The 18,949-nt window shown below is 50.6% G+C and overlaps 1 protein-coding gene across 1 annotated transcript in view; it reads right to left on the minus strand.

The window, feature by feature from the left end:
* Nucleotides 1-679: 679 nt before the first annotated feature.
* The window catches only part of ACOT12 (acyl-CoA thioesterase 12), a 30,842-nt gene continuing 12,572 nt past the window's right edge, over nt 680-18,949 (minus strand). Inside the window, exons 6-15 of the mRNA XM_004586304.4 lie at nt 14,502-14,658; nt 13,059-13,178; nt 12,126-12,276; nt 10,568-10,623; nt 10,232-10,295; nt 8,620-8,703; nt 4,910-5,043; nt 3,077-3,205; nt 1,155-1,281; nt 680-925 (exon numbers count right to left, since the gene is read on the minus strand). Coding sequence (XP_004586361.2) covers nt 788-925; nt 1,155-1,281; nt 3,077-3,205; nt 4,910-5,043; nt 8,620-8,703; nt 10,232-10,295; nt 10,568-10,623; nt 12,126-12,276; nt 13,059-13,178; nt 14,502-14,658 — 1,160 coding nt within the window. The 3' untranslated portion in view covers nt 680-787. The remainder of the gene's footprint in view (nt 926-1,154; nt 1,282-3,076; nt 3,206-4,909; nt 5,044-8,619; nt 8,704-10,231; nt 10,296-10,567; nt 10,624-12,125; nt 12,277-13,058; nt 13,179-14,501; nt 14,659-18,949) is intronic.

Raw genomic sequence — 18,949 nt, forward strand, 5'->3', positions numbered from 1 at the left:
TGTGACCAGACTGTGCGGATGAGCAGGAGGTGAGCAGAAACCAGTCTTTAACGTGTGGAGTGCCCTGACGCAATGCGAGCTCCCACAGCCCTCTCGAACTGTCTTGCAAAGATGTGACTGGTTTGAGGGATTCTGAGCTCTGTAGACAAGACACATCACAGAGAGTCGGGGAGACAGTGCTGGTGAGAAGACTGAAGGAAGAGCTGGGCTGCATCACATGGCAGGTGCTTGGCACGAGGGACACACACAGAATGGGTCAGCCAGTGAACGTGCTAAACGACACACAGGAAGTAGCTCCTATTACTAAACTGATTGGATTTCATTACGTTTTAATAGCTATGTGTCTCGTCAGGTGCTCCTGACCGCCAGCCCCTCCTGCATATGGGAACAACACACATCAGTACAGGGGGCAACTGGCAGCCAGTCTCCAGTATACATGCTGTACTCTGCAGCTATAAAACATTTATGATCACAGCAATGACATTCATCCAGTTTTACAGAACGCACAATCTGGCACGGATGACTTTCGCTTCTCTCTGCCCTTGGAAGAGGCAGAACAATGGGTGAGCTAAAACACAATTTTTCAGTCTCTTCCAATGCCAATCCAAGAGACTGAGTATTTGCTTGAGGAGCACTTTGTGTGTAACATTTTCCTGACTGCATTCTGCTTAGGCTGACATGAAGTTCTGTGATCGCTCCCCTCTTCCCAACACTTCCCAGCATCAGGGGTCAGGATGCTTGAATGAAAAGTGAGAAAGGAAATGACAAGTGATTAACAGATGACTCCTTAAGACATGCTCACGGCAGCGTTCTCGATGAATTTAATACAAGAGGCTGCGGCTTCTTCAATGGACTTGGACCAGCCGCCCAGGTTTCCAGCAAAGTAAGGAAGGATGCTAGCAGATATCTGGTTAAAGTAGGACACCTGTTCCAAAGACAAAGCAAGACTGTCACTTTTAATGGAGCTTCCTCAGGCAGCACGATCAATCCTGTTGGTCTATGGGAGGCTTAGATCTCAGGACCTTCTGAAGAGCATCTGAGGGGTTGACTTTAAGATTCTCATGTGGACACAAACAGGATTATAATTAGCTGGGACATCTGCCGAGGGCTTTCTTTGTAGGAGCAGTGAATGAGCAGAAGTTCCTCAGACTTACAGTGCACGTGTAGCTGTCGATGGCATGGATGAGGAACCCGGCACACACAATTTCACCCCTGATGTACTCAGGCGATGGTGGGGCGGACGGCAGCACCACGGACTTTACTGCTACCGTGTAAGCATGCCTGAAAGAAAAGGAGGCATGTACTGGGCCCTTGTGAGAAATGAAGGGTGACTGTTAGAAACTCCCAGAACACCCGGAATTTACACATGAGGTGGAAACACAAAGCAGCAAAAGCAGCAAAGACCAGCCCTTCTAAGAGGCTCCCCCATCTGCAAAGCTTGCCCCACGGCAGCACCCAAGTGCGGGGAGAGCCACAAGGGTGGCAGGCACCTTTGGCCCCGGAACTGTGCGTGATGCCAAACTCCTCAAAGCTGCGCCAGCCCCCAAACCCAGTTTCCAGTGTGTCCTAGGGGGACATTTCAGCCCTCTCCTTTTTTGTTTCTGTTTATCATTTGAGAAGCAGACACAAAGAAACACAGCATGAGCTCATGTCTGTGGTTCACTCCCTGGATGCCTATAGTTGTACCTGGCTGGCGCGAAGCCAGGAGCCTGGCACTCAGTCAGGTCTCCCCCATGGGGGCAGAACCCAACGGCCTGAGCCATTGCCACTGCTTCCAGGGTCGACGTCAGCAGGAACCTGGAGCCAGGACCTGCAGTCAGGCATCCTGGTGTGCAACTCTCAGCACTTAACTGTTAGCCAGAGGTTAACAGTTCACCTCTGCACCACTGCACCTCCTGCTTTTTAAATTTAAAAAAGCAACCAAATGATCTTCACCATCTTAAAGAAGCCTCAGACTACAGAGCCCACGCCAGTTCATCTGACCCCACATACAACCTGCAGTTGGCCTCTCTCAGCGTTCTGCTGTGGCTCTCTCAACCGTGTTATGCTTACACTGACAGTCGCCTCATCACTGTGCACACACAAGTTTTACGTAAATATGATCATATATATGTGTGATCATATTTAAATACAACACATATTATACCTAAATATTTTCATTTTACAAATGCTGGTCTACAATGTGATTTTTCACTGATCAATCAGTCTCTAGCCATGTTTTATATGTGAGCCCTGACAGCACACCATGCTTTGAACGTGCATGGTAGCAGAGCTGCCCTCATCTTGACACAGACCTTTGCGGCTCATGCTGGAGATGGCTTGCCATGCTAAGGAGCCCTACACCGAGCATCTCCGCACACCAACACTCCCACGTGTGGGGCTACTTGGGATACTTGGAGCAGATGCTGCCCTAAACACACATGGACAAGTCTCATTTGGGACTCTGACCCACAGCTCAAGTTGACTGCTAACATGCTGGACATCTCACACAGCACAGCCTTTGTGAATTCTAAACCAATTCTTGGGGTTTTGTTTTAGTTGATAATGGAATAGCTCAAAGGTTCACTAAGTACCAGCATGCATTTACAAGAGAAGAAAAGGAAGCACTGTAGGACCAAGCTAGCACTTTACACATGACTTTGGTTTTTTTTTTTTAAACTATAGCTAAATATCTACCTAGCAAAGATTTATAAGACCAGAAACTCCCATATGGATTTCCTTTAAGAAAAGAAAAGTTAAACAACTTACTTGAGAAGCAGAGAGGGTACAGAGTGAGAGGGGGCACACTCCTGTCCAATAGCCCACTTCCCAAAGAACCATGCTGGCCCTTGGCTGGGGCTGAAGGTGGAGGTGTAAACTTATCCATTCTCCTGGAGTGGGGCAGGAACCAATTACATGACTCAACACCTGCCTCCCTCCCCGGCACCAAGTTTTGCAGTAGCTAGGAGCTGGAGCCGGGAGCTAGAGCCAAGCACCCGACACGACACTCCGATGGCACATGTGGGTACTACCCTGACGTCCTCATTTCTATGTCATACCACAGGATATGGCTGTGCCCCCAGCAGCACACACTCACCCAGACCTGACGGGTTTTCTGCGCGACACAAGCACCACCAGGTCTTTCGGTTTGTCCCCAGTGGCCATAGGACAGGTGATGTAGTATATCTTGTCATCTTCGCCCACCCAGTCTAGGACCTCACAGGACCTGTGTGGGCGACAAGGCAGGACACGGCATTCCCGTCCCTTTGTTGCTTAATCTCTTTATCACTGCCCTCCTCTAGCTCTTCTCCCCAAACTGGCTCCATTGCTCAAAGTCTCTCTTAGCATGAACTCTTGGGTAAGAAGGAAGAATTCTGCATGGAACAGTGAGAAGACTGGCCAACTGAGTCCAAGATCGTGACTCTCAATACTTCAGAGAAAGACACTGAGCTATTTTCCTCAAAACTAATTTGCTCAGGCTTAAGCAAAACTTTTCCAAGACTGGAGGATTAGAGGAACAGCCCAAGAAGGACAGCCCCAGAAGGTGCAGAAGGGGGTTCACTGACAAAAGCACTAAGAGTGGAGGCAGGCAACTTGCCTGGGACCCCAGACCCATGTTGCTGCCTGTACCATGGGAAGCAAGTCACCTTGCGCTCTCACACTGTGGCTGTAGTGACACCCTGGACCACTGTGGGGATTAGGTAACCACAGAGGACACACAGCAAAATTACCTGAGTTAGAGTAAGTTCATTCCATTTTACAGGAAAGCATAGCAAAGGTCCAGCACTGTGTGCACAAAACACCAACGAATACTGAGCTGCTCCTCATGACTGTGTTGTTCAGAAAGCACTGACCATGTGTGGTGTTCTGGCATCTGTGCCAATGTAGTGAGAAGTTAGAAACATTAAGGATGAACTTCTGTTTTGTCAAGATTTGAAAGCAAATAGTGCTTCATGTAAGAGAAACCCATCTCCAACCTTTCTCTTGTGAGGCCTTGCAAGGTGCCAGAGCAGAGGGCACTGGGTCTGAGGCACCAGGACATTTGACAAGGTGCCCAGCTCTGTATAGTCAGCCCTTGGTATCCTGGTGGGAAGGGGCTTTAATGCCCTCTGAATATCAAAATCCAAGGAGTCACGTCCCTACATGAAACAGTGCCGGGTCTGCACAGGACACACGCATGACCTCTAGAAAGCCTTCGGTCAGTGCTAGACTGACTTACCACACCTGCGACAATGTACACGCGTTCTAACTTGTTGTCACTTGGAATATGCCAAGGAAGAATGCGTGTGTGTGTTCACCACAGACCTAAGTTTTCCCCTGAACATTTGTGACTGGCAGCTGCCTGAATCCCCACCAACACAGAGGATAAAGCCAGACAGGAATTTGAGGAGACCGGGAGTGGGGCTGAAGCAGGGAGGAACGAGACGGAAAGAGGTAGGAATAAGATACAACTGCACAGAGTAGGCATGGTCTGGTGGGATGGGCCAGCTAGGAGGCCCAGGTCTTGGGCAGTCACCTCTTCAGGACACAGAGATTTTGTGCTGCAGCACACCTGTGTGGGACTCAAGCCAGGTGACCGTGGGTGCTCACTGGGGTCTGTGACGTCACTGCACTCCTGGAAGGGCCCAGGACCTGTCTCTTGCTCAGTGGCAGCAACAATGACCTTGAGCTTTCCTTGGGAGGAGCCTGACAGATATGGGTAAGGTAGGGCAACCAGAAGCAGATGTTAAGTAAAGGGGGACAGTAATGTTTGCTGTGTGTCTCAGTGTCACCAATGCAGGGCTCTGGGAAGAACCGGGTGGCAGACATACTCCTGAATCAACAGCACAGTAGGTCCCTCAAGGGGTAGCAGAGACACGCTGTCCCACGGAGGGCATTTTCCTGTGTGACATCAGGGGTGATGTGGGGCAGCTTTAACATTTGTTCTTACATGTAATGGGGGTCCCACAGAGGCCGCTTCGTGAAGTCAGACAGCAGGTGGTAGGCCAGGTGTGCAGGACTCTCCACCTGCTTCTGCACCCAGATGGACAGGACGTCCCGCTCCTCCAGCGTGTATATTTTTATCTCAAAGAAAGTAAGAGACATTACATTATCAGGGCAACATTGGTGTTTTTTATTTCACAGAGCACACACACGCTAGTGTGTAGAAGCCACCAGCAGGTCATCTGGGCGCCCAGATAAGCGCGAAGCTGAACACTTTTTCTGTGATGACTCGGACATTGCAGGATGGGCCAGGGTGCTAGTCCTGAGGCCCCTCACTGGCTGGACTGCAGTGTCTTCGGGAGAAACTAAGAACTGCTTCTCACCCTTGTCTTTGTGATGTCTTCCTGCTTCTAGCCAAGACCAGAAAACAGCATCCTGCTGCTACATTCGCTGTGAACCCAGCCCAAGAGAGACTTGGGAACCAAGGGCAATGCCTAGGACAGTTTGTGGGTGTCAGGTGCACCCTCAGAGAGCCAGACAGCCCCCTCTGCCCCAGCCATCTCTGCAGCACCCGGCTTCTTCAGCAGAGGGTGGCATAACATTTCTCCATCAACAGGGGTCACCTTCCTGAAGGCCAGTGCCAGTTTCTGCTGCCTTTGGTTCCTTAGCTAAGAGGGGCCATCAGACGTGGACTTCAAACTTGGGTGCATCCCTTGTGAACCGTTCCCCGCGTTTCTAACAATAATCAGAGAAGCATGTCCAGCTGTAAGCACGTCTCACTCCTGCTGACCTCCTCCACCTTTGACGACTGCTTCCTCTGCGCAGGTCAGCCCAGGAGCCCACGGGATTCCGCCCTTGTGAGCTCACTGCTCCTGCCTGCTACTGGCTGTAGTGCTGGGTGCAAAGGTAGGACTCTGACCCTCCCCCTGCAGGGCACTGAAGAGCAAGCTGTTCCCTGGCTGGGGGGTCCCAGTAGTGACCCCGAAGCAAAGAAGCAAGACCAGAGAGTACTGGTTGTTCTCAGCTTCCTTTAAATCATGTGAGGAAATCGGCTGCTGGGAGAAGTTCTTCCAGAACAATTCTCCAAGAAGACGGATCCTTTCGGGCTCAGACAAGAGAGGTTAAGCTCCACGGGCGACCTTTAGCGTTGGTGCTTGCAGAAGGTGTTCTGCGCTGCACCACCTGCTGGAGCACACGCCTCTTCCTGAGAGTCTAGTGAGATCCTGCTTGGGTGTGAGCTTGGATGTCACAGCGACTTCTTGGCAAGAAACGAAAGCTTTAGCCTCTTTGTGCGCCGGTGGACAGGTGCATGCTCACGAGGGTGTTGTGGGAAGGCGTGCAAAGTGCATTCTGCCGGAAGCCCACGCAGAGCTCTCAAGGTCCCTGTCGGCACCTGGGGTTACCACAGGGGCTGCAGGTGAGCAGGCTCGGGGCCAGTCCCTGCCCAGCATCAGGGACAGCTTGCTGGTCAGGGTCTGCTTCCGACACCGGGGTTCCGTGCTGTGTACAGGTTTCCAGGAGGCCAGGTCATTCCAGGCTTCGCCGCCAGCGCAGCTTTACCAGCACAAGCTTGGCCATTTCTTAAATGAAAGCTGCTCCCGTCAGGCCGGCCTCGCACTGCTGATTTCTCCCCTGGGAACATGCCCAAGCTGCCCACTCCCCACAAAGCTCCCTGCCCCCTTGGGCAATCCCCATTGCTCACCTGGAGAGGACATGCAGCCGTCCTCCCTGACTGCCCCGTGGTGGCTGAGCCCGGTGGGTTAGGCACTATAGACTCTCTGTGCTAACAAGCTGCCTCACATGGGTGATGTTTCTAAAATGCACCTTTTGTGTCTTCTATTACATGATAATGAATCTTTCATGATACTTGGAAAATGAAATATGCCCTATCCAATTTCATTCTGATAACAAACACCAGAAGTCTTAGATTTCTTCCATCTAATTTATATCAAATACAAACCTTGATTTCAAAACCTGAAAATAAGAATGAACCTTAATAAAGAACTGTGTTGTAAGAATCATTCATCTAAAATGTAGAGGAAAAATGAGAGCTGCATTTTTAAAATGAAACATGCAGGAGTGAGCATTGTAGCACAGCCGATAAAGTCACCACCTGTAACGCCAGCATCTCATTTGGTGCCAGTTTGTGTCCTGGCTGCTCCACTCCTGATCCAGCTCCCTGCTACCAGCCTGGGAAAGCAGCCTGGGATGAGCCAAGTGTTCGGGTCCCTGCACCCAAGTGGGAGACCTGTCTGGGGTTCCTGGCTCCTGGCTTTAAGCTGGCCCAGTTCTGGCTGTTGCAAACATCTGGGGAGTGAACCAGCCCATGGAAGACCTCTCTGTTTCTGTCTCTCTTTCAAAGAAATAATATTTTTTTAAAAAGATTTATTTATTTTTATTAGAAAGTCAGATACACAGAGAGGAAGATCTTCTCTCCGCTGGTTCACTCCCTTGACAGTTCCAAGTGGCTGCAAACAACCAGAGCTGAGCCAATCCAAAGCGAGGAGCCAGGAGCCTCTTCCAGGTCTCCCACACAGGTGCAGGGTCCCAAGGCTTTGGGCCATCCTCATTTACTTTCCCACCACAAGCAGGGAGCTGGATTAGAACTAGCGCCCATGTGGGATTCTGGCACATGCAAACCAAGGACTTAAGCCAGTAGGCTATCGTGCCAAGCCCTGGTTAAGCACAGGTGCACAGGTGCACACCTCACTGGGCAGGAAGGGGATGAGCAAAGACACAAGCGAGAGGACTACCTGGCAACCAAAGGTAACGGCCAAATGCAGAGCGAGGCCCAAGCAGGGCAGAGTCCATGGGATCCCACAGTGCCTGTGTTTCTGGGGAAGGTGACAATATAACTTCTCATTTAGACTGAGTGCTGCCGGGACGCCTCCACAAGTGTAAGTCAGGATGGCCCCCAGAGAATCAGGCCTCCTGGCCATCCTAGATCATGTACCACCCTTCACTGCCAACAGAGGATGGCTCACTGGCACTGCCCTGCCAGCCCGAGGCTGGCATCACCCAGTGCTCCTGAGCCCCAGGCCAGGCTGAGGTCTGGGCCCAGTGGGTAGTAAGGGGCCCGTTGGGAGCCGACAGTACATCGGTGTGGACAACTCAGGGGCCTCCTGACAGGCCTTGAAGCCAAACATGAGTGCTGCAGGTGCACTGAAGTCTGATGACACACAAGGCATGCTGGGAGTCACTAACCGGCAAAGAAAGACATCAGGCCAAGGCTGTGCCCTGAAGGCGACTGCGTGGCTCCCGGGGTCTGGCTGGGATGTGCCTGGGGAAGCTGACTGCGTGCACACAGCCCACGTGCCACGCCAGGCTCAAAGTCAACAAAAGGGAAAAATGGCACCAAGTGGCACATCTGAACTCACAGAGTAATTATTAGGGACGTGGGACTGAGGAGATGAGGAGGGCAAAGGCCAAGTTGGGAGTGGCTCTAGGGACAGTGTCGGCTCTGGGTTTTGAGAGCAGACGGGAGGGCAGGACGAAGTGAAGCCCTGAGCGCCGAGGCAAGCGTGTATCAGGTGCAGCTGCGGGAGCCCACGCCAGCAGTGTGGAGAGCCAGGCTGGCGAGATGCTCCCTGAAGCGGGTTCCCAGCAGGTTCATCTGTTTTCAGAGCCGCAACAGATGCACCAGGGCCACCACTACCACCCACCAGGACACTGTCACCGGGAGCACCAGCGGCCGTGCAAACCCCCACTCGCCCCTACCTTTTCTGCAGTGCTGGTCACCTCCCAGCCGCTCTTGGCTGCCAGTGTTCTGAGCGCCTCCACGTTGCCACGGCTGAGCGCTGCCTAAAACACAAACATTTGAGAAGCGTGAGTTCAGTGGCTGTGATCAGAATGGTGCTGGTTAGGAAATGGACACTGCTGGGGAGGTAAGCTGAAATCCGAGGGACAGTATGGCACCTAAAGTTACTATTTCCATGGCAAACGCCAACTTCAGAATCTACACAAAGTAACTGCATGCCTCGCAACTTCCTACCACTTCAACTGGAATTCTGAGCAAAGACAGATTCCCTACCACTTCAACTGGAATTCTGAGCAAAGACAGATTCCCCTTCAGGTTGAAAGTTCACAGAAAAGTGCATTAAAAACATGCTTATTTTGGCGCAAGAGGAAAATGCTGAAATTCATACATATGTGGGGGTCATTTAAAAATGTATGGATGCACATATCAAAAGGCCTGTGCCTAAATTTCTTTTTTTTTTTTAAAGATTTATTTTATTTTTATTACAAAGTCAGATACACTGAGAGGAGGAGAGATAGAGAGGAAGTGGAGCTGCCGGGACCAGAACCAGCGGCCACATGGGATCAAGGCGAGGACCTTAGCCACCAGGCCACACCGCCAAGCCTGCCTGTGCCTAAATTTCATGTTCTACAAGGAACAAACTTACCTGCTTATAAAAAAAATAGAAATTAAAAAGCTATTTAATGATTTGACAGGCTGGGAAAAAGCAAAGAAAGGGGAAGAGAGATCTGCCACCCACTAGCTCAGTTCTCACGTGCCTGCAGCAACCAGGGCCGGGCCAGGCTCAGGCCAGGAGCCGCCCTTGGGTGGTGGGGACCCACGGACTGGGCCATCCTCTGTTGTCTGGCCAGGAGCCGCCCTTGGGTGGTGGGGACCCACGGACTGGGCCATCCTCTGTTGTCTGGCCAGGACCCGCCCTTGGGTGGTGGGGACCCATGGACTGGGCCATCCTCTGTTGTCTGGCCAGGACCCGCCCTTGGGTGGTGGGGACCCACGGACTGGGCCATCCTCTGTTGTCTGGCCAGGAGCCGCCCTTGGGCCATCCCCCACTGCCTGGCCAGGAACTGATCAGAAGTGGAGGTGGGATTCAACCCTGGCATGCATATAAGAGAAATGAACATGTCAAGCAGTGGGTTAACCTGATACACAGCAATGCCTACTCCACTTAAGTTTTAATTCCAGTTCCTATGAACTTTTTGAAGCACCATCAGAATCATTTTTTAATTGTTAAAGACATGGAAATGACTATGGCTTTGCCATTGTTTGATAAAAATTGCAAGCTCGTGGCTATCATTCAGTACAAACAATGGATGACAGCCCACGTGGCACATCTTGTGGCTCGGGCACATCTGAGAGCAGCCCCTGTGGGTTCACACTTTGGGAGCCGTCCTGGAGTCAGGCTGGACAGAGAGGCCACGGCTGGCCAGCAGTTAGAGCGCTTGGTTCAGTCTCGGTCTAAAAGGCCTGGCGATGGCATGCCCCTTCTCACCCACCCCGATCAGCTCACCACAGGTGTCTTTGTTCGTGACAACAGGGCTTGTACACCAAGAGGCCCAAGCCACAGGGCGTTACCTGCTTGCTTAGATCCCAGTGGGTGCAACGTGGAACCTCCTCTCTGTGGGAAATGACATACTTTCTGGAAAAAAAAAATAATGGTTTTCTTCCTTAATGTTTAATGCACAACCACAAACCCGGAGATTTTTCTTGAATCTGGCAGCTGTGGCTGCTCTGTGTGGTGGAGAACAACCCTGAAGGACTATCCTGTGGTCTGTGTGCAGCCTGCACAGCCAGGAAACAGCAGGGCCTTCCCTGTTCACACTGGGGAAGCAGAGGCTAGCGAAGGGCTCTTTCTCACAGAGCTTCTTAGAGCAGAGAGGGGGCCACGGCTCGTTCTGGTATTTCCCTTACCTGCCCAGGCGGATTCTCTTGCGTGCAATGGCTCCCCGGTAGCGCCTAACATCATCCTTGAATCAAAACAAAAAAGTGAAATTGATAAATTTCTAACTCTCTGCTGATATAATCCTTATTTTTTTACATTCATTTTTACTTGTCATAATTACAAAGAGAAGGATATATATAGAGAGAGACAGAGAGAGAATTTTCAGCTGATTCACTCCCAAAATGGCTGCAGCAAGAGCTGAGCCAATCTGAAGCCAGGTGCCAGGAACTTCCTCTGGGTCTCTCCCACGGGTGCAGGTTCCCAAGGACTTGTGCCGTATCCCACTTGTTTCCCAGGTCACCAGCAGAGAGCTGGACTGGAAGTGGAACAGCTGGAACTGGAACCAATGCTCTTGTGGATGCCGGCACTGCAAGTGGACGATTAGCGTCACATACCACCATGCTGGCCCCAAATCCTTATTATTATTATTAACGTTCATATATTTTTTATTAGAAAATAAGATTTAGAGAGAGAGAAGGAGAGACAGAGAGGAAAGATCTTCCATACGCTGATTCACTGCCCAAGCGGCCACAAGGGCTGGAGCTGAGCTGGTCCGAAGCCAGGAGCCAGGAGCTTCTTCCAGATCTCCCACATGGGTTCAGGATCCCAAGATTTTGGGCAATCCTTGACTGCTTTCCTAGGCTACAGGCAGGGAACTGGATGGGAAGTGGGGCAGCCAGGATACAAACCAGCGCCCACATAGGATCTAGGCACATGCAAGGTGAGGATTTTAGCTGCTGTGCTGGGCCCTATTATTATTAATGATTTATTTATTTATTTGAAAGGTAGCGTTACAGAGCAGAAACAGAGATTCTTTCATCAGCTGAATGACTCTCCAAATGACTGCAAAAATGGGACCTGGGTCAGCCTGAAGTCAGGCTCCCACGACTCCATCTCGTCTCACAAATGGTGAGGGGCCCAGCACTGAATCGTCTTCTGCTGCTTTCCCAGGTGCATTAGCAGTGATCAGGATGGAAAGTGGATTTAATCTGCTGCTCACATGGGATGATGATTTCACAAGCAGTAGTTTAACCCACTGTGCTACAATTCTAGCCCCAATATAAATCTTAAGTAACCTTCTCACAAACCAGCCAAAGGCTCTTAAGGACAGTGTCTCTGAACTGGTCTCACCAAATCAGAGTCTTCTGTGTAGAATCCACAAAGGGCACTGGCATGGACCAAAGTGCCACCTCACAGCTGTTCTCATTTCCAACACAGAGGCTGTTACACATTAGCCTCACAACAGAGCTGCCAGAAACGGTGACTGGCAACATGGGGGACAGTGGGAAGTGAGAAAGCAGGTGCAGAAGGGAGCCCCGAAGGTGACGCTGCTCACAGCAGGACGCCTGAGTACAGGGGAGCCCCGCGGGCCTCCATCATTTCAACAGCTGATGGCGAAAGGTCCACTTTACTGGCTCAGGCAGAAGAGAGACAAGAGCTGAAGGGAACAGTGGGACAAGTTGCTGCAGGTGATGAGGAGAGCCCTGTCACCCAGGTGACTGTGGACCTTATGTGGCCATCACCGACCTCCGAGACGGGTTTGATCCTGGGAAGGCTGATGGGCTCGCCCTTGGTGTCGACTGCCTGGTAAATGAGGAAGGCGCTGTTGATGTGCCGGCCACGGCCCTTGGCCCACTCCTGACAGTCAAAGGCCTCCACGCGCACCCCGACTTCCACGCTACAAGGGAGAGCAGGGACCATGGGCAAAGCAGCATGCAGGCCTGGCCTCCCCTGCCCACCCTCACCACCTGCCCTTCCCCCCGACCCCTCCGCAATAGGGGGACAGGCACAGGGTCTTCCAGCCGTCTCCTTGTGACCTGAGCGTTGGGTTAGTGTGTGCAGGGCTCTAATGTTCCCACTCGACTCTCTGGGTCTCCAGCACATGACAGGCCACCTGGGGACTCCTACCTAACATGTGTTTGTGAACATATTTAGGTTATGGCAGGGGATTTACACTGCCAAAGTCAAGTTCTCATTCTTAAAAACAATAGTTCTATAAGGTCAAGGCATTGAATGCTGAAATTAGGTGGGAGAAATAAGTATTCGTTTCTACATCCAAAATGAAAAAAAAAAAAAGAGAGACTAAAACTTTCTGCTCTCAAGAATTATAAAATTAACTACAAAGTGGTTTGGCCTTCGTGGCCCCCAAGGAGTGGCTGATGGCAGTCCCTGGGGCACTTTGGAAGGTGCAAGATGGAGTCAAACACAATGCCAGGATGACAGGAGGCCCATCCAGACCAACTGGGACACACAACTCCGAGAGACACAGGAGTCTACCCACCACCCACCACAATGCCTCAGTCCTCAGAAGGACAGAGTTCAAATGTGTGTCCTCGAGTATTAAAAACAGAATGAAGCTTAAAAAGAAAGTTGGGAAGAACTTCATTAATTTACCTCCAGGCTTAAACAAAAAATAAAGGACTGCGTGTGTGCCCACGGGAGCCTGAGTGCACGTTTTACCAGGTCTGAAATGTGTTGTTGACAATGGCACTGAAGACAAGGCGGTCTCCAACTGTGGATGGGCCCCGGAACTTGAACATGTCCACGGACTTGAGGATAGGGTGTGCCCGGCACAGGCGGCTGGGGGAGACAAGAAACAGCACTGGTTCTCTGGAGCACTTGGGGGAGCTGCTGCCTCGGAAGGCGGTGGCAGGTGAACTACCCTCTGACTCGTGCAGAAGCCTCGACTGGCTCGAGTGAGACAAGTCACCAATCATGTGTGCAGGCAGCGGTTCTGGGAAGTACAGTGTCCGCAACAAATGGGGTCTTTTTCAAGATGCTGCTGTCTATGCTGCCAGGCCCCAGACCTGCTCACGTCTGCTCCCTCGGACTCCCCCCACAGCTTCCCTCATTTCAACAGCTGGTGACTCCCACCCCAGGACTCCGCCACTCCCTGCAGGAGTGGGCTGCCACTGTTGCAGGTGCGATTCACACCCACTCCTGAGTGTCACCATGAACTGATTCCACCCCCAGGCTGAAAGCTGAGCTTTCCACATTGTACGGCTGTTGAAACAGTTGCCGTGAATGTTTCGTTTCAGAAAGATAGTCCCACTATCTTTCCACATTTTAAATCTGCTAGTCATTCAATTGAAGAACTATGCCGACACTAAGCGAGCTGACTGCATTATAATTACATTGTAAGTCTTGGTGACAGAAGATGTTCAAGTTCTGTATTGTCATCAGGAATGACAATCTCCTTTGAAAAACAAGTCCTCTTATTTGTGCATAATTTACAGAAAGCTTAACTATAGGGTTCTAACTACAGACATTACTGTAGATGTATTAATAAGACTCTTTTAACTTTGGGGAAGATAAAACATTAAAAACTCTCAATGGTTTACAGACTGTCAGCAGTGTGGACCCTGTCTGCGGGCATCTTCTGCTTACCCAGCATTCCTGAGATACTCAATGACCTGTGCCGCTCCACTCAAAAGAAAATTTTTAAAAATTCTTAAAGCAGTCTCCTCTTCCTCATCTTACTTGTAAGTTAATTATTTAGCCATAATGATTAACCACTGGCTTCCAAGTTTAGATCCAGTTGCAAATTGTCTTTTAAAGGGTTTATGACTAGACTGACCACTGTCAAGTGTAAACACCATCCTCTACTTCAATTGTACATGTGTCTGGTCATAAACATTGTCACAGTGAGTTGCAATACTGCAACAACATTGACAATTCATCAGTTTACAAAGTCTTGTTTCATTTTTGGGTGACTAGGTTAAAACATCCACCTTCAAATCCAGGACAGATTAACCCCAAGGCAAGCAATTAAAGGCCTGGCAATTTTCTCACTTCCTTCAGCCCATCCCTTAATTCTGACTAGCCCAGGAGCCAGATCTATGACCCTGTTTATTTTCTCCCCACTGCGGGGCAAAACCACAAGTCAAGGTCAAAAGCAGAAACCTTGCAGAAATAGTAGCTACCGTCTCCATCCAGGCCATGATCTGGCCACCAAAAGTGTTCCCGTGGTGGTTTGCGTGGGGCGGGAGGACAAGTTCAACGCTCTGGGCAGAGGTGCCCCTTGTCGACACTGATCCTTCTTCCTCAGAAGAATTAAGATCTGAAAACATAAAACATTAGTGACTGTGGAGCCCACTGCAGGCCTGGGGCTGGCCATTCTCCTCCTTAGCAGCATGCTCAACGCTGGGATTGTTGACAACAGTTCTCAAGAACTTGAAACTGTACCAGGGTGGTGGCCACCCAAACAGTGGGCCTTCACAGTGAACTGGGCTGAGCTAACAGATCACAATGGGGCTTTACATTTGCAATTCACTGCAGCGTTTTCTTCTCTATTCCGTTAATCATTTCGTTCTGTGGCTTAAAGCGTGCTGAAAGTTGTCCCACTATTACAACACAAAGCAGACGCTGCCTGTGTTCTCGGGCCCCTCTCTCCAGCCCCAGCTAAGTCTGAATGTCACTACCACCATCAGAAACCCCGCCATGCCCTCTGTCCTCCCCAGGGGCTCAGGCATCTGCAGGTGCCCATCAGCCAGCACCTCTCCTTTCCTCACTCTATCCAGCTCTGTCCAGGCATCTCCCTCTCCGGCTCGTCCCCTTCCCGTGAGCTCACTGGCACCCTTACTGTCAGCTCTGCTCCTGGCTGCTCTGCTCAGCCGCTCTCTGACTTACCAGAGTCTGAGCTCTTTGAGGCACAAACGGGACATGTTTTTGTTTCTCAAACATGGGTCTGCAACAAGCAATTGTTGCAGGAATGGCTACATGAACGCAATAGTTTCTGTTCTCTTTTACTTTATATTCATGTGCTTACTCTCTATTGAATATTCCTGGTTTTAAAAAGAGGTTGTGTTGTGATGTTTGTTTTGCTGTGCTGTGATTGTTGTGAATCTAAGTAAACTGCTACCTTAATTAGAATTAATAGGACTATGTTGTGACAGCACTGACTCCAGTTTGAGCTGCTTCTTCAGAGACAGGCGTAACCGAGCCTGCTGGCTGGCTGATGGTAGGGGGGCCCGGTCCTGCTGCCCGGCAGGCCCACAGCCACAGGAACCACTGCACGACCTGGACTACCTTCTCCGAGGTGGCCCTCTGGAAGCTAGGAGAACGGTCTTTCTGGGGCAACATGTGCCAGCGCATTCAGAGTCCTGTTTGAGGCCCACCCTGCTGGGCCCCCACTCCCCAGGAGATTTCACTCTGAAGTTAGCTGCCTGAAGCTCTGCTGGTAGGGAAAGCCCTTCATGGTGGCCTGGCTGGACCATGGAGTGAGGCCTCGGTCCGGCGGGAGCTTTCTGACGCACACCATGGTTCATGCCTGGCACCTGGACACAAAGAATTTCCTCTTACCCATAGTTCCTGGTTTTCATTTATTCCTCTATTTCTTCTCACTTGTTCTGGTGTGTGTGTGGGGGGGTGGGTGGGTGGGTGCACCGCTCTGCTGACTAATGAAGACCCACATCTCTGTGTGTAGCAAAGATGCTTGTCACTCCTGGTGAAATGCCTCCTCAACGCCGTTTCATGTTGCTTCTGTCCCCCTTGGACCCCTGGGCTCAGCTGCCCGCTCTGTCCTAACCTCTCTCAGCACTCTCCCATGTCTGCCCATCAGCATGTATTCTAGGTAACTCCTTCATCTGTTGTTAAATTCATTCTGTGGGTTTTAAATTTCAGTTACTTATGTAGTCCTTTTTAATAATAATTCTATTTCTTCCTCAAATCTTCCAGGTCGTCCTGCTGTTACTGCGTCATGTTTTCAGTGCTCCATCATTCCTTGAACCCGCCGCCACACTGTCCACACTTCCCAAGATGAACCCAGCAGCCGCCCTGCTGTGGGCCTGCAGGGTACCCCGCCACCCGGTGCCTGGTCTCTGTCCGCCTCAAGCTCTGGGACAGGCAGCTCCCTTGGCTAGGCTCCTTCTGTGAACGGTCCTGGGTCTGGGATCCTGATCAGTTCACCACACAGGGTTTGCAAAGGCTGCTGCGGTCTGCAGGAGCAGTGCCCAACAACATGGGCTTCCCCGGGTCCTCCCACACTAAGGAGGGTTATCAAATCCACTTCAGCCCAACCGGCCAAGGGATTGCTACCTCAAACCTGCCCTAGGCAAATCCTCCAGGGCCAACCTTTCATGTTCCTAGGGGCTCAGGCTGACCCGGGGGTGCGGGGCCTCCCCAACACAGCTCCTCTGAGGGGTGCTTCCCTGTCAAACTGGAACGCTACTCTAGCCCCAGCTCCTCCACAGCGAGCCACAGCGCCAGCCCGTCCCTACAGCTGCACCGGTGTTTTCTAACCGTTTCTGACTTGCAGGTTTTCCCCTATTTTTCTTAGTTTTATCTACAAAGACGTTTGAAAATATTTATCTACAATTACAGTTTTTCCAAACATGAAGGGCACTGCATTGTTATAATCAAAACTGGGCTACTTCCTAAAGTGATGTTAAAAAGCATGAAACACCTTAACCTTGTCCATATACCCTCTTCTATTTTTATTGATTTAAATGCATAATGATCTAAAAATTAAGCTAGTATTGATTGAGGAAATGATCGCTGACTCAAATGGTACATTTTGTAAAAATTAAAAAAAAACTATCTCTAAAATACAGTTAAATGAAAAACATCAGCTTGCAACTGCATGAACACGGAACCTCAGTGCATTTCGATGCGTGGATGTGTAAGTGTGTGCACGCGCGTAGCAATCCTGGCTGCGGAACTATGCAATGGGCAGGCACAGACACTAAAGCTAGGCTTTTAATTCCATGCCCTTGAATCCCTTCTCAACTTACCCTGTGCACAGGTAATTCTGAAATAACTAAGATTAAGAAAAAATCTACGAGGCAGCCTGACAGGTACCGGGCAGCTGCTTGGCGGAGGGGGTGTTGAAGGCCACCGGTTCCTGAGGAGCCAGGGGCAGTGCGGCCGGGACCGTGGGGGAGCTGTGGTCAGGCTCTGCTGTGGAGCCTCAGCTGTGCCTTGTAACCCACGGTGACCCGCAGGCAGGAGCACGCCTCGTCACAGGTAATTGCTAACCAGAGATATAACAGGGTCATCTTGCCCAGAAAGCTATTCCGGCTCCCAGTCCTCTTTGGGTTCAGGCCAGTGAACAGGACTTGCCCTCTGTGTGGGTTGAGCACAGTCAAGTTGAATGTGTGCACTTTGGATGTTCTCAAAGGATTGCATCATGGTCCTGCTTGGGCAACTCTGACTCCAGGTTCACGGGTCAGGACCTTGCACCTGGAACCAGGTCTTTCTGACCTCTGTCCTCTTCCAAACAATGGCTCCAAAGAACGCCTCGTTCAGAAAACTCAATCTCTGTATTTTCTCTTTCCTTCTGACAAGTTGCAACTGGATCCAAGCCCCTCCCTGTGCTAACAATACTTACGTCCATCATACAGCATTTTGGAAAAAGTTCTGATCTTTCATGTCTGAGATTCCAACTAATACAGAATTCTGTATTTTCTGAGTCTAATGGAGACTGGGGTACCGGGAAACAGAGAGGCATTGCAGCACACAGCTCTACTCCCGAGGTAAAGCAGGCTGCAGTGAGGCTGTTCAACACACCTCACCATCTGACACTGGCATCTTGCTCCTCCTATCCTACGACGTCATGACACATGTAGACCGCAGAATGTTGGAACCCCGACTGCAGCTGAAGGACTGTATCACTGTATTAACATAAGGAAAATGAGGGAACGGGGAAAGCCCTATGCCCACAAAACTGTAGAATCGAAAACGATAACAAATAATAAAAGGAGAATCCTGATTTTCTGAAAACAGTTCAGCGACAGAGCTGAAGATCTTCATCTGCTCAGAAACAGAATCCTTCAGCTGCACGGCCGCAGGCCGATGAGCCACGTGCCGCGGCGGTGCAGGTGTCGGGCCCACCCACTTCTTAGGAGGAACTGCTCTTAAGTTCTGCGGTACTTTGAGGGCTCTGGTGGTTAACAAAGTTTTCAAAAACATCAATGGCATTAGGTTAAAATCACATTTTGTGCAGAGGATTGTGGAATAATCTATTTTAAGGCAAACTATAAAAAACAATCATGAAAGCAGAGTTTGAGAATACACAGGCGTCAGCACTGTGCAGGGGGTTATGCCACGCCTTGCAGGACTGGCTTCCCACATGGACATCGGTTTGTGCCTCGGCTGCTCCACTTGTGATCCAGCTCCCTGCTGATGCACCTGCGAAATCAGCTGAACGTGACCCAAAGGGGTCCCTACAGGAGACTCAGACGAGGAAGCGTCCAGCTCCTGGCTTTGGCAAGCCCAGCCCTGGCTGTTTGTGGCCATTTGGGCAGTGAACCAGCAGACAGATCTCCTTTTCTCTCCTACTCTAACTCTGCCTTTCAAACAAACCAAAGTAAAAACTAAAATGTTTATAGTTCTAAACTGAACTACAATGATGT

Source organism: Ochotona princeps, chromosome 28, assembly GCF_030435755.1.
Source record: "Ochotona princeps isolate mOchPri1 chromosome 28, mOchPri1.hap1, whole genome shotgun sequence".
In the NCBI taxonomy this organism is placed as follows: domain Eukaryota; kingdom Metazoa; phylum Chordata; class Mammalia; order Lagomorpha; family Ochotonidae; genus Ochotona; species Ochotona princeps.